This window comes from Haematobia irritans, chromosome 4 (assembly GCF_050003625.1).
Source record: "Haematobia irritans isolate KBUSLIRL chromosome 4, ASM5000362v1, whole genome shotgun sequence".
Classification (NCBI taxonomy): domain Eukaryota; kingdom Metazoa; phylum Arthropoda; class Insecta; order Diptera; family Muscidae; genus Haematobia; species Haematobia irritans.
In genome coordinates this window covers 152,886,863-152,900,601 of record NC_134400.1, presented here as the reverse complement: position 1 = coordinate 152,900,601, position 13,739 = coordinate 152,886,863, and the positions used below count along the sequence as shown (strand labels likewise).

Below are 13,739 nucleotides of genomic sequence, written 5' to 3'. Positions count from 1 at the left end.
GAAATTTCCGCAACCCATAAGATATTCATTGCTATTATTTGATAACGATAATGCCGTGCAACGTTATTATCGATTGTTTACATTTTGCTCCTATAAGAAATACATTGCAAAGTTGTGTTATTGGCACGCGAACGAAATTTCCGCAAGAGGTGCCTAGCGGGCTTTAAGCTGCTTACCGGGCTATAATAAATGCATGAGAAAATTGCCTTAGCGGCATGCAATCGCTACGCAAAACTTGCAAAAATTCCTGTAGCGTGTAGCATAATACAGCTTCGCTATTTATTTCTTAAAGAAATAATAAACTATCGATAAAACGCCTTTTGGATTTTTCCTTAACAAATATATCGGAGCAGCCGTTTCGCTAGAGCTGTATACCGGGCTTATCGACGTTCTTGTAGACAAAGCCCGGTATGAAGCACTTGCGATAATTCATGGGGCATGCCAGAATTTTCGTTAGCAAATGTAGCAATGGATTTCTTAGGAGTTGCGGGAATTTCGTTGAGATACCGGGCTAATAGGTCCAAAAAGATTTTCGACCAGCAAAGTTATATAGAAATGGAATTTCCAATATTTTTAAATTGTACCACAGACCATGGCTGGAGTAGACTATACCAGTGATTCAGTATATACAATTCGTAAAAACATTGGCTACAAGAATTCAATCAAAGAGAAAATACTTCTAAAATAGGTCCGTTTTTTTATTATTTGTACATATAAATTATTTCAGAATATCCCAAACGAAGACAATTGAAAGAAAAAAATAGGAATTGAGCTCTGTTAAAACTAGGATTATTCGATTAGTTTTCGATCGGGAGAAATTCCATTGGTGATCTTCTCGATATATCTTTCAAGTGTTGTATTAATAAGTTGACAGGGTTAACTTTGTAGATGCTCAACTTCTGCAGTATCCTCATGAGTTGTTTGGTAAGCTTACCTGATCTAGCGGCTCACTATTATCTCGACGGTCTCACTCTCAATATTAAATATCATATGATCTGGGACGATCCTTGGATGGTTAATTCAAAACCCAGGATTTGATACTTAAGAGACATCCTGTCCCCACTGTGTGTAATTTTCCCATCAAATCTACATGGGCAAACCATACTAATCACTAACACGCCATTGTAGAATTATAGCGTAATTCACTGACTGCATTGTACTTCTGTCAATGCGGTCGAATGTCAGAGTCGAATCCTCAGTCAATACTTCAGCGATTCACCGGTGGATATCATCAGATTTCTGGCCGCTTAATTACTGGAAATGTCAGTAACATATGCCCGGGATACAATTGTAAGACGGCGAGGATAAGATGGAATGGATATTACGAGGATATTACGTCGATGTAGGGATCTCCTTCTTTTGCTCTACGTAGATTTGCCATGACTGGCGTAAAGAGCTTTATAAAGAGGTTTTAAATAAAAATAGACAAAATCCCCATTTTCTCTTTCAATGGCGTTAAGTCTATTTTGATATCCATATTCCATCGATAAATACTCGGCGTCTACAATGTGAACAAATTACTCTTCACTTTTATTTTACTTTTTTGCACATCTACATTTTCTTTAGCGATGTAGTTTCCATCGGATGAATTCTCTTTAGGTATGTTCTTCGTCATAATGGCTTTGTGATGTTTTGCTTGATGAACAACAAGAAGAGTTCTGTTAATGGTAGTAAACTGGCAGTCTGTACATTTATGTAAAACGCTATCAGCTTTATCAGGATGTTTATGTCGTACATGTTTCTGAAAAGAAAAGAATCGTTCAATAATTGGGAATGCTTACTGATATTTAGGCATATTCCTACCTGATACGTAACACTCTGCACTGATTTGTAGTCACAGAATGGACAATCATACATTTTCTTGTTCTCATGGCCCATTCGATGTCTTCGAAATGCGTTGTGATCATTAGTAGCATAATCACAATGCTGACATTTAAATCGTTTTTCTGAATCACTATGTGTTAGTAGATGTAATTTTAAAGATGCCTTCGTGCTCATAGTCTTTTGGCAAATATCACATTTCAAAGAACTCTCGCCATTCTTACAATAGGTGCTGTGCTCTTTCAAAGTTTTATAATTTTTAAATGTAGATCCACATTCAGCACATCGATGTATTTGTGGGAGTGTTTCTGGATCTGTGCGAGTATTTACAACGTTTTTGGACTGGACTCTGTGCCATCTTCGATGATTTTTCAATTGCTTTGAGTTTTTGAATCCCTTGCCACATTGTTCACATTTATAGGAACGTAAATCGGAATGAATCCTGGCATGCGTATTGAATAGCCTTGAAAAAATGGGCGTCCTAAAATCACATAATTCGCATTTGTACAATTCCATGTCGATTTGATGAGCTCTCCATAGATGAGTGTGTAGTGTGTTCCAGTTATTAAACTCCGTCGATCGACATTCGGGACATATGGTGGCTTGGGAATGACTATTTGCGGATGAAGATGAGGAATCATGACATTTTCTATGGTATTCTAGAGTTTCGGGTTTTTTAAAGCGAAAAACACAACCTTTAACCGAGCATTTCACAAATGAATCTTCCGGTGTTATGCCTTGATTTTGAAGAGGTGTTATTCTTCTACCCCCAAACGGTCTTCCACGTATAGAAGTGCCACTTGTAATAGATACAGGTTTTACAGGCTCCATTAGATTATTGGCTACATAGATTCGACCCTTTTTATGAAAAACAGGTGTATCTTCTTGTTTTTTTGAATCTTGTGTAATAGGAGGCTCTTTTGCTAGTGTTTTATTGATTTTAATTAATGGAGGAATAGGCACCAGCATGGTTTCTGGAATGTCATATGGTTCCGTTTCGTCAGAGTCTAAAGAATGAGATGTGAAATTAGTTACGGGCACTAGGGGCGGAAGTTCTGGGTTTGCATTTGTGTATTTGTTATCAAGATTGTCCAACTGAGAGATCTGCTGTTCTACACTTTGATTGGTTTGTTCCTTTTCCATATCCATATTTCTGCTAATGGTTTGCCTATTTTTACCACCGTCTTCCATATGTATGTTTTCATTGTCATTATTTGATCCAAAATGATTCGCTTCGGTTAATGAGTTTATATTTGCTTGCTGTTCTGGTGACCTTAAATCATCTACTGACGATAACAAGGTATTATCATCTGTATCCTCGTTGGGAAAGCGTTCGTTTGATAAACATTGATTGTTGATGGTAGAAGTATCTTTGGTCTCAGGAGTAGCATTGCTTAATTCACGTTTAAGGCTGTCCGCATTTTCGTTATTTGACACAGTTCCCAATTTTACGTTCATGGACTCGTTTTCTATGTTACCACTATGTCTCACCTCTTCGCTCGAAAGGTTGTTGGCGAAAGATGTCCCTGTATGTAACTCATCTCCATTATTATCATTGACATAGTGAGTTAATGATTGTGACTCATTCATACCACTTACGCCTGTAAGTTCTTCTATATCTCTGATTGTTATTAACGATACCTGGGGAGTTTCAATGTCAACGTTGCTAGAATCCTTTGGATTACTTTCCTCAATATGATTCTCATTACTTTCCTTATCTGTATTATATGCAACATCCGTTATTATGCCATTTATATCTTCCGCTAAATCTTCATATGTTTCTGGCCAGTCATTAGCCATTTGGCTGTCCAAATCTTGAAATTTAAAGGTTTCGGTTTCATAGATAGCATCTCCTATAAGATTGCTTTCACCATTTATATTTATAGTGGTAGATATTGTTTCACTGTTTTGGCTATTATCCAAATTAGGAGCTATGAGATGTTGAACTTCATTCAATTCATCCACAAGTAGATTTAATTCATCGACTGTTCGTAAATGCAAAGTGCCCCGTTGGTGTTCTTGGGAGTTGGGCAAAGTTTTATTCTATGAATAAATAAAATAGGTAAAATAAAATTCTAGTTGCCAGTTCTTTATCAAATACATACCGTAAACGAATTAAGATCTGTAACATTAACGACACTAGGTGGCAGAGGCATATCAGGTGGAGAAGTAGATTCTGTTGTATATGTCATACTTTCGTTGTAACTTGCAGGAATATTTTCAGCAACCACGTTGTTCATATAAAAAGAATTGTCTAAAGTATATCCATGGGTAGTAGGTGCAGAATCACCGACCAATTGATATGTAGTATCTGTGTGATGATCATTTGAATACATTGCATTTGAAGATGAAGCCGTATGTGTATTTGCTTCAAAAATATATGTCATGTTGGCCACATTTGTATCATAGTTCTGCATAGACGTGCTACAACCCATAAAATCACCATTTGCAGATTGTAATGCATTCAGAGGCATTAAATTGAAACTTTCCACACTTTTCACATATATTTTTGGTTTTCTTGATTTCTCAATTAACTCCGAACTAGAGCTTTCGACATTAGACATAGCCATGCCGTCAGAACAGCGAGTATTTGCATTGGAAATATTGTTGTAGGAAACAGGTGTAGAGCTAGATGTATTTAATTGTCCAATTTGGTTGTCCGTATTGTAAGAACTATAGCTCACATTTTCAATCTCAAAACCTTTCCTCAGTAATGCAGGTTCTCTTAGAACATCCACACTTTTTATAGAGATCTTTTGTTTAGGAGGTTTTAAATTTTGATTGAGATCTACTACGTTGTTATTGTTATTGGAAATTGCCGTAGTTAAATGATTTTCAGTTTGTTCTATGGGTTGGCGGTTAGGTTCTCGCAGACATTCAACATTTTTCAAATATATTCTGCTTTTTCTTGGAGGTTCCATATTAACATCTCTATTTACAGAATCTTTGGTAGGTGACAGAGTTGTGGTAGAGTTGGTCTTTCCTATATATCCAATTAACTTAGATATATCACTTTCTGTCATGAGATGGTCAAGCTTTAGATGAATTTCTAGCGATTCCTGTGCGTAGAATATATTTTTGCATCCTAAAATAAATTTACAATATTAATAAATATGAAATAATACATACACATGGGGGTTTACCTGGACATTTTATTTGTGTTCGCAATTCATTTAATTGCCTAGCATTCCCATTTCGATGCAATTTTTCATGGGAATTTCGATCAGTTTCTCTTAAGGTCATATATGGACAAGTTGAACATTTATAAACAGCTTTCTTTTGTTTTTCCAATATGTCTTCATGCTCACACTTATCTGAATTCTCTCTTGTGGAAGACAAATCTTTTATACGATTATTTTGATCATCATCCAACTCCCCAGAATCCTCATTAGTACTCTGTTGAGTAGCAGATGGTATTCTGGGAGGGGTTGGTGTGGCGTTAATACGATCTTTCAACGTTTCCGCACTTTCTGATTTGATGGGTTCCGATTTGATCTCATCCTGCCTGCTGACATTTCTCCGGAACACATTTCCATAACTTCGATGAGGTGGTTGAACATCTGTAGTATGTATCTGAACAAATGGTATATTATTATTATTATTGAACGAGCTATTTTGGAGAACTGTTGAGCCGTTTTTGTCCTTTATTATATCTTGTTCCTCTCGGGAATGTGAGAGGTATTGGAATAGATTTGTTTGTCCCACATGCCTCTGATCAACAGAGGAGGACGACAATGTTACCAAATCACATGGCGAGCAGTTTAAATAGTGGCCTTGGGATGGTACATCATAATCCGCTAATGCATTGTCCATTGATGAGGCCTATTCGTGTGTTTGAAAGTAAATTTGGAGTGAAATTCCAGCTGCACAAAGTTATCTACTGGTATCTACTTACTTGATAATTAGTATTGCAAAAATAACCATCGTAATTTATAAAATTCGGTTCATTCATATTCATAATAGTTACACGATTTTAGTTGTCATAATGTACACTAATAAAATTTCCATAAACTCAGACTCCGTTTACTAAGAAGTTTTGCCATAGACCCAAAATTTTGGAAAGTGCCCCTAAAAGCCACTCACATAGTTTTCTCTGGACTTACTGCCTTGAAATTTTGAAATCTATGGCACAATTTCCTATTCCTAGCAGAATTCTTTAATTTGCGATGAACCAATATGCCCAATTTTCACTATAATAAACATCTGATTACTGTTTACTACATAGTTGCCATATTTTTATGCAGTAACAGATGATGGATCTTTTCAGGGTACACGTATTATAAGGTAGAAAAAACGAAGGTCGGTAGTACCGGCCCGGTACGAATTTTGGCTTCTGAAAAACAAACTGTATATTATCGTGCTAAAAGGGAGATACTTTTTTTACAAAATTAGTTTTAGGGAAAATAAAAGTTCTCAATTGTTGCTTTTGATTATTCCCCATCAAGTTGTAATAAAATTTGGCAAGAAAGTTATAATTTTATTCTGTTTTTACAGATTCTTTCTCGGCTAAAGGTGGGTACTATGTTCGGTTTTCGAGTTGAAAAGCACTTTATTTTCGCGATTGTTTTTCCTTAAATAATCGAAATTATAAATGAAAACAAACTTATTCCTGTAAAGTCTTGTCGAAATCTAGAGAAACAAGAAACATCGCATCGATTGAGTTAATTTATCTGATTTATATTGGACTGTTTTAATAAAGTAACCACGAAAATTTCAACGCGAAAAGCGAACATAGTACTTACCTTAAACTCGAACTTAATACCCATATATAGGGACATTCCAATGGTAAAAAATGCGCACCTTTTTTGTATTTCGCATGGAAAATGAGCTTTTTAGGTTCTTTTCTAAAAAAACAGGCAGAAGTGCAAAAAGGCTTCAAACTCTGTTGTGAAAATAGTGCCACGTAGAGAGGCAAATTGCGGGCATTTACTGCCGACAAATGAGAGTGCTGCGATTGCCCTGTTTTCTCCTTTGAATTCTTTTCTGCCCGCTGAAATGATAGCATTTTTTAGGTTGCTGGCAACATTTTAAAAATGCGCATCTGTACAGATAAAATGAAGACAAAGCACTTTTTTTCAGAAAAGAAAACACCATAAGTGATCTGTGGTATTTGCCTTTTTAGTAGCTTGAGAATTAAATAATTAAAAAAATATATATACCCTGGCAGCATTTCAAAGTTCCATTTCATCCTCATCGCTACCACAGACTGATTGAAATCTGTTATCTCGTTTATTGCGTGTAGTTTGAATCGCCTTTGAAAAAAGTAAATGAATCGATTGTACTTCAGAGCCATCTAGACCATTAATATTTGCTTTCTCAATAAAAGAGACATGACGATGCCTAACTCTATCTAGAAATGGCAACACTGAGACACACATTCTATTGACAGCCGGCCTTGCTTACTGCCCTTTATAATTTGTGTAAAAAAGGGATACTTTACAAACTTTTGTTTATCACTAGTTTGAAGCGAAAATTAATACAAAATGCCACGAATTATGATAAAGGGTGGTGTGTGGAGAAACACCGAGGTAAGGATAAATGAGTAAACGTGTACCATGGTCATTCTCAATAATGGGATGGGTTTTTCCAGGATGAAATCCTTAAAGCCGCTGTGATGAAATATGGCAAAAATCAATGGTCACGTATTGCTTCACTGCTCCATCGTAAAAGTGCAAAGCAATGTAAAGCTCGTTGGTATGAGTGGTTAGATCCCAGCATAAAAAAAACTGAGTGGTCACGCGAGGAAGATGAAAAACTACTACATTTAGCCAAGCTTATGCCAACACAGTGGCGAACAATTGCACCAATTATAGGGAGAACGGCTGCCCAATGTTTGGAGCGTTACGAATATCTACTGTGAGTAGGACAAGGAGTTGTATTTGAATATCAACCAACAATTTTCTTTTAATACACAAAGAGATCAAGCGCAACGCAAGGAAGATGGCGAAGAAGCAGCAGATGACCCCCGAAAACTTAAGCCGGGAGAAATTGATCCGAACCCGGAAACAAAACCTGCCAGACCAGATCCAAAGGATATGGATGAAGATGGTAAACATTGCTCAAAAAATTAATTTGATGGTATTTTCAAATCACTTCTATTATTTCAGAACTGGAAATGTTATCCGAAGCTAGAGCTCGTTTGGCCAATACCCAAGGTAAAAAAGCTAAACGTAAGGCTCGTGAAAAACAACTAGAGGAAGCTCGCCGCTTGGCGGCCCTGCAAAAGAGACGCGAACTTCGTGCTGCGGGTATAGGAAGCGGGCGGCCCAAACGGATCAAAGGTATTGACTACAATGCAGAGATTCCATTTGAAAAACGACCAGCATTGGGATTCTATGACACATCTGAGGAACACATAGATAAGAACGATCCAGATTTTAACAAAATGCGTCAACAAGATTTAGATGGAGAGCTACGTTCGGAGAAAGAAGAACGGGAACGTAAAAAAGATAAACAAAAACTGAAACAAAGGAAAGAGAATGATATGCCAACGGCGATGCTTCAAAATATGGAACCTGAGAGAAAACGTTCGAAACTTGTGCTTCCTCAACCCCAAATATCCGATCAGGAATTGCAACAAGTCGTAAAACTAGGTCGTGCTAGTGAAGTTGCCAAAGAGGTGGCAAACGAAAGCGGCATTGAAACTACTGATGCTCTTTTAGCAGACTATTCGATAACGCCGCAGGTGGCAGCTACGCCAAGAACACCCGCCCCTTATACAGATCGCATAATGCAAGAGGCGCAAAATATAATGGCCCTAACTCATGTGGAGACCCCGCTAAAAGGAGGCGTGAATACTCCATTATACGAATCAGATTTTTCAGGAACATTGCCAAAGGCGTCAGCGATTACAACACCAAACACAGTAATAGCCACCCCATTTAGGTAAGAATTACAAGTACCCCAAATAAACGACTTCAACGGTAATGACTTCTTGCAGGACTCAACGTGGGCAGGAAAACGGAACTCCAGGTGGTTTTGCTACTCCTATGTCTTCAGCATTAGTGCCAGTGGGTAGAACACCTCGTACTGGTGATGGTTCTCAAACTGTGGCTCTTGTTAGAGATAAACTGAGTATTAACCCCGAAGAAAATATCAATGTGGGTGACACTCCAGCTTTGTACAGAAACTACCAAAAACAACTTAAACATACTCTTCGCGAAGGATTGGCAACATTACCTGCTCCACGTAACGATTACGAGATAGTTGTGCCCGATGACTCCCATGACAACGGCTCTATGGAAACTAATGAGGAAGTTTCTTTAGTTGAAGATCAGGCCGATGTCGATGATCGTATGGTTGCCGAACAGGAATTAAAGCGTAAACGTGAATTGGAAAAGAGATCAAAGGTTATACAACGCGCTTTGCCAAGACCGACGGAAGTGAATACAAAAATATTACGTCCTCCGACGGATAAACAGAACTTGAGTGATCTACAGAAAGCCGAAGAGCTTATAAAGCATGAAATGATTACAATGTTATTGTTCGATTCCACCAAAGATCCTGTGCCGGGACAATCACAAGCCAAAATGGACCAACTGCAAAATTATTTCAAAGCAAATCCTTACGAAGAAATCTCTAAAAATGAATTGGAAGAAGCGAATGCTTTGTTAGCAGAAGAAATGAATGTGGTCAAAGAGGGTATGGGACATGGTGATCTACCACTAGATGTCTACTCGCAGGTTTGGGAAGAGTGTTTGGGACAAGTATTGTATTTACCCTCACAAAACCGATATACCCGTGCCAATCTTGCAAGCAAGAAAGATCGCCTGGAGTCGGCCGAAAGGCGATTAGAACAAAATCGACGTCACATGGCCAAGGAGGCCAAGCGTTGTGGTAAGATCGAAAAAAAGCTGAAAATTCTAACAGGAGGTTATCAAGCGCGTGCACAAGCACTAATTAAACAACTACAGGATACGTATGAGCAAATCGAACAAAATACAATAGCACTGTCAACGTTTAAATTTTTAGCAGAACAAGAATCGGTTGCTATACCGAGGCGCTTAGAGGTTAGTAAAGGAAGCCAAAGTAAATTTCCCCCAATTTTTAATATAATATGCTTTTTATAATAGTCGCTGCAGGAAGATGTTCGTCGACAAATGGAACGTGAAAAAGAATTGCAACAAAAGTATGCCAAACTTCATGAGACGCTTGATCTTTTGCAAATCACAACAGGAGCGGTTGCCGAACCTACATCTAACAACTTGGATTAGAATTAAAAAAGTTATTTCAGGGCATTATTGACACCCCGGCTATCGTGTAGCATTTGCGAGAAATGTATATGTATACCTTTTTGATTCTGAATAAATTAAAATTTGCATTTCCGACCTTAATCATTTCTTGACTTAATGTGGTAAAATCATTCTTTAGATTTATTTTGAATGAGATTTATTCAAAAATGTGTTTTTTGCTGAGTTACGTTATAAGTATTTCCACATGCCTATTCTTTCTCATTGATGGCATTCCAATTATATTATAATTTCAATTGTGACCTTGTAGATTATCAATATATGTGACTACTCGAAGACCAGCCAGATCTTACTAGAGACTATGGAAATGTGGATTAGCCAACACTGAAACATATGTATAGTCAGGCTTGTAAGATGGGTATCTGGTATTTTCTTTTCAATAGCATAATAATACCAATTCCTTAATCTTCATGTCCAATTAGCTCGCATTTAAAATTGTAATTAATGAAAATTTTTTATTTTAATTTAGTTTGGTTCCCAGATAAAAAGGATGCAAAAATATGCTGTTATATTGTATTTATTGAAAACTCAACTAGATTTACATCTCCCATTCGCAATTTCATTTACATTCGCATCAGCGAATGCTAGAGTTTTGACAATTCTTAATTAGGATGGAAATTAGCTCTAACGCACCCTAAAAAAATCGCTCCTGTAACATATACCCCAAACACATTTTGGTTCAAGCATATATATTTTCAGGATTGGTCCAAACAAAATATTGTTTGTAGTATATATTATGTTTCACCTTAGGGCATACACTGGTAGAAAAATTGTTAATGAAATTTTCTTTGTGTGGATATCTTTTTAAGGCGCCGATTGGTAACTTCCATTATTTTACTTGCAGCATACTCTCTAGATCTCTCTTTCTAAACACATTTATTTTTATAGGCTATTTCTAAATTAATATATGTTTGCATCTGAGCTTATTATATTTATAAACATTTTATGTCCCAAACATAATATGTTCTAACATATTAACATGTTTTACACCCAAACATATGTATATCAAAGAATTACATTATAAAATTCTCTCTGAACACAAGTTCACTTATGTAGCGGTTTTTCCTCTTTGTCAGTTTCTGCAGAAATTTGTGAAAGGTTACTTATGAGCGAGTAAAGATCGCCATGTTTACTGCACCATCGAGTAGTACTTAGTAATTTTGGCTTGGAGTCTCCCATTGGCATAAGTCTATTCTCCAGTATACTTTTTAAATGAATTAATAATTTTATGAACTTTCCTGAAACTTCGCAAACATACTATCTAATTCGCTACTTATCTGACGCGACTGAAGTCGCAACTTTGCGACAGTAGCAAACCTAAAAAAGTTTGATACAGACCATCTCTGCTTATGTCAAGTTTCAAGTCGATAGTTTGTTTCGTTCGAAAGTAGAGTGATTTCAACAGACGGATCTAGGGATCCGTCCGATGACCGTCGACTCAGAACCAGGATCCACAATGTATTTATAACTTTATGAGTCTGAGACACGTTTTGTTTTGGTAGATTTTGCAAAACATTCCTCTCCAACTAAGAGGTGCTTCATAAATTTTCTATAGAAATAACATTTTGACAAAATTTTCAACAGAAATAAAATTCTGACAAAATTATCTATAGAAATAAAATTTTGACAAAATTTTCTATAGAAATAAAATTTTGACAAAATTTTCTATAGAAATAAAATTTTGACAAAATTTTCTATAGAAATAAAATTTTGACGAAATTTTCTATAGAAATAAAATTTTGGTAGATTATTTTTGGTACGAGTGGCAACCGTGGTCTTAAACCAATATTGCAATGTTTTACAAACGGAATGACGAAGTTAATAGAACCTCCACCTAGGGTATAAAAATGGAATTCGAATTGTAACAATGTCTTTAGCGCCATGCGAAGTTCAAGATGGGCGCATTTGTAGTAAATTGTGCAAATTTAAACTAATTCTAATTTTATTTTATATGCAATACGCAATATTTTATATGAGTCTGAGACACGGTTGCTACAGTTGGCAGAATTCTACCAAAAATATTAGATTTTTTAATGTTTGGTAGATTGGTAGTATTCTTTATGTTTTGGTAGATTTTGCAAAACATTCCTCTCCAACTAAGAGGTGCTTCATAAATTTTCTATAGAAATAAAATTTTGACAAAATTTTCTATAGAAATAAAATTTTGACAAAATTTTCTATAGAAATAAAATTTTGACAAAATTTTCTATAGAAATAAAATTTTGACAAAATTTTCTATAGAAATAAAATTTTGACAAAATTTTCTATAGAAATAAAATTTTGACGAAATTTTCTATAGAAATAAAATTTTGGTACATTATTTTTGGCACGAGTGGCAACCGTGGTCTTAAACCAATATTGCAATGTTTTACAAACGGAATGACGAAGTTAATAGAACCTCCACCTAGGGTATAAAAATGGAATTCGAATTGTAACAATGTCTTTAGCGCCATGCGAAGTTCAAGATGGGCGCATTTGTAGTAAATTGTGCAAATTTAAACTAATTCTAATTTTATTTTATATGCAATACGCAATATTTTATATGAGTCTGAGACACGGTTGCTACAGTTGGCAGAATTCTACCAAAGATATTAGATTTTTTAATGTTTGGTAGATTGGTAGTATTCTTTATGTTTTGGTAGATTTTGCAAAACATTCCTCTCCAACTAAGAGGTGCTTCATAAATTTTCTATAGAAATAACATTTTGACAAAATTTTCAACAGAAATAAAATTCTGACAAAATTATCTATAGAAATAAAATTTTGACAAAATTTTCTATAGAAATAAAATTTTGACAAAATTTTCTATAGAAATAAAATTTTGACAAAATTTTCTATAGAAATAAAATTTTGACGAAATTTTCTATAGAAATAAAATTTTGGTAGATTATTTTTGGCACGAGTGGCAACCGTGGTCTTAAACCAATCCCAATAAACACAGGATGAGCGTTTTTCAAATGCAACAACTTTTCAGTTTGAGGGTAAATATAATTTTCAACATAAATTCAACTTGACTTGAAATAGCTCATCTTCAATACATCTTCAAATTGTTTGCGAATTACTTCCATTTTGCCAAAATGTTGACGAAATCTTTGAAAAGGTGTTGAAGATAATATGAGAAAACTTTGACAAAACACTACCCTAAAATGCAACGAAAAAAACCATGTGGTTTTCAATACTTATTTGTGCAACGAAGTTCGTGGTCAATTGCAAGAAATTAAAAAAATGGAAAATTTTAGACAAATAACCAAATAGTTTATAAAAATAGGTAAGTGAAAATAAAAAATGAAATAAAACTTTAAGGAAGTCACTAAATGTATATCTCTTTGCAGAAAACTAAAATTATGGACTCTACGTTCTTGAAAACATTAAAAAGCTGGCCGATAAAAAAAATGGTGGACAATTAACTTGAACTTATTTCAATAATTTATAATAATTGGAACGTCAATATGAAAAATTAAATCAACACTTTAGAGAAGTCACTAAATTTAAATCTCTTTGCAGAAAACTAAAATCTTTGGATGCTACATTCTTGCAAACATTAAGAAGCTGACCAATGAAATATGAGTGGCTTATCGACAAGAAAAAGTTTCCAGAAACATTACAAACAAGTGCAACCAATTAAAATTGTTAAAAACAACAAATTGTTGAAATCAACAACTTCTGGAT

At 35.4% G+C, this 13,739-nt stretch overlaps 2 protein-coding genes and 1 long non-coding RNA gene across 3 annotated transcripts; 2 read left to right on the top strand and 1 right to left on the bottom strand.

Moving 5' to 3' along the window:
• Window positions 1–674: 674 nt before the first annotated feature.
• Window positions 675–6,005, bottom strand: LOC142233464 (uncharacterized). The gene is made up of 5 exons (XM_075304401.1): window positions 5,717–6,005; window positions 4,965–5,643; window positions 3,927–4,906; window positions 1,804–3,864; window positions 675–1,741 (listed from the first exon to the last, which is right to left on the bottom strand). The coding sequence occupies exons 1-5, from the start codon at window positions 5,777–5,779 to the stop codon at window positions 1,502–1,504; spliced, it is 4,023 nt and encodes a 1,340-aa protein (XP_075160516.1). The 5' UTR covers window positions 5,780–6,005; the 3' UTR covers window positions 675–1,501.
• Window positions 6,006–7,190: 1,185 nt separating this feature from the next.
• Cdc5 (cell division cycle protein 21) lies at window positions 7,191–10,154 on the top strand. Its single transcript, XM_075305183.1, has 6 exons — window positions 7,191–7,349; window positions 7,412–7,677; window positions 7,739–7,869; window positions 7,929–8,706; window positions 8,762–9,830; window positions 9,894–10,154. Exons 1-6 carry the CDS (start codon window positions 7,305–7,307, stop codon window positions 10,032–10,034), a joined length of 2,430 nt encoding a protein of 809 aa, XP_075161298.1. The 5' UTR covers window positions 7,191–7,304; the 3' UTR covers window positions 10,035–10,154.
• Window positions 10,155–12,997: 2,843 nt separating this feature from the next.
• On the top strand, window positions 12,998–13,338 carry LOC142236380 (uncharacterized). Its single transcript, XR_012722007.1, has 2 exons — window positions 12,998–13,051; window positions 13,171–13,338. It is a non-coding gene; the product is annotated as an uncharacterized LOC142236380 (long non-coding RNA).
• Window positions 13,339–13,739: the final 401 nt, after the last annotated feature.

What these genes read in the sequence shown, in the direction of transcription:
- LOC142233464 (XM_075304401.1), bottom strand. Translation starts at nt 5,779, where the DNA reads ATGAATATGAATGAACCGAATTTTATAAATTACGATGGTTATTTTTGC. An exon ending in CAGATCTTAATTCGTTTACG is followed by an intron (nt 3,865 to 3,926) that starts GTATGTATTTGA and finishes ATTTATTCATAG; the next exon opens with AATAAAACTTTGCCCAACTC. An exon ending in TGCAGAGTGTTACGTATCAG is followed by an intron (nt 1,742 to 1,803) that starts GTAGGAATATGC and finishes TTTTCTTTTCAG; the next exon opens with AAACATGTACGACATAAACA.
- Cdc5 (XM_075305183.1), top strand. Translation starts at nt 7,305, where the DNA reads ATGCCACGAATTATGATAAAGGGTGGTGTGTGGAGAAACACCGAG. An exon ending in GTGTGTGGAGAAACACCGAG is followed by an intron (nt 7,350 to 7,411) that starts GTAAGGATAAAT and finishes GGGTTTTTCCAG; the next exon opens with GATGAAATCCTTAAAGCCGC. An exon ending in GAGCGTTACGAATATCTACT is followed by an intron (nt 7,678 to 7,738) that starts GTGAGTAGGACA and finishes TAATACACAAAG; the next exon opens with AGATCAAGCGCAACGCAAGG.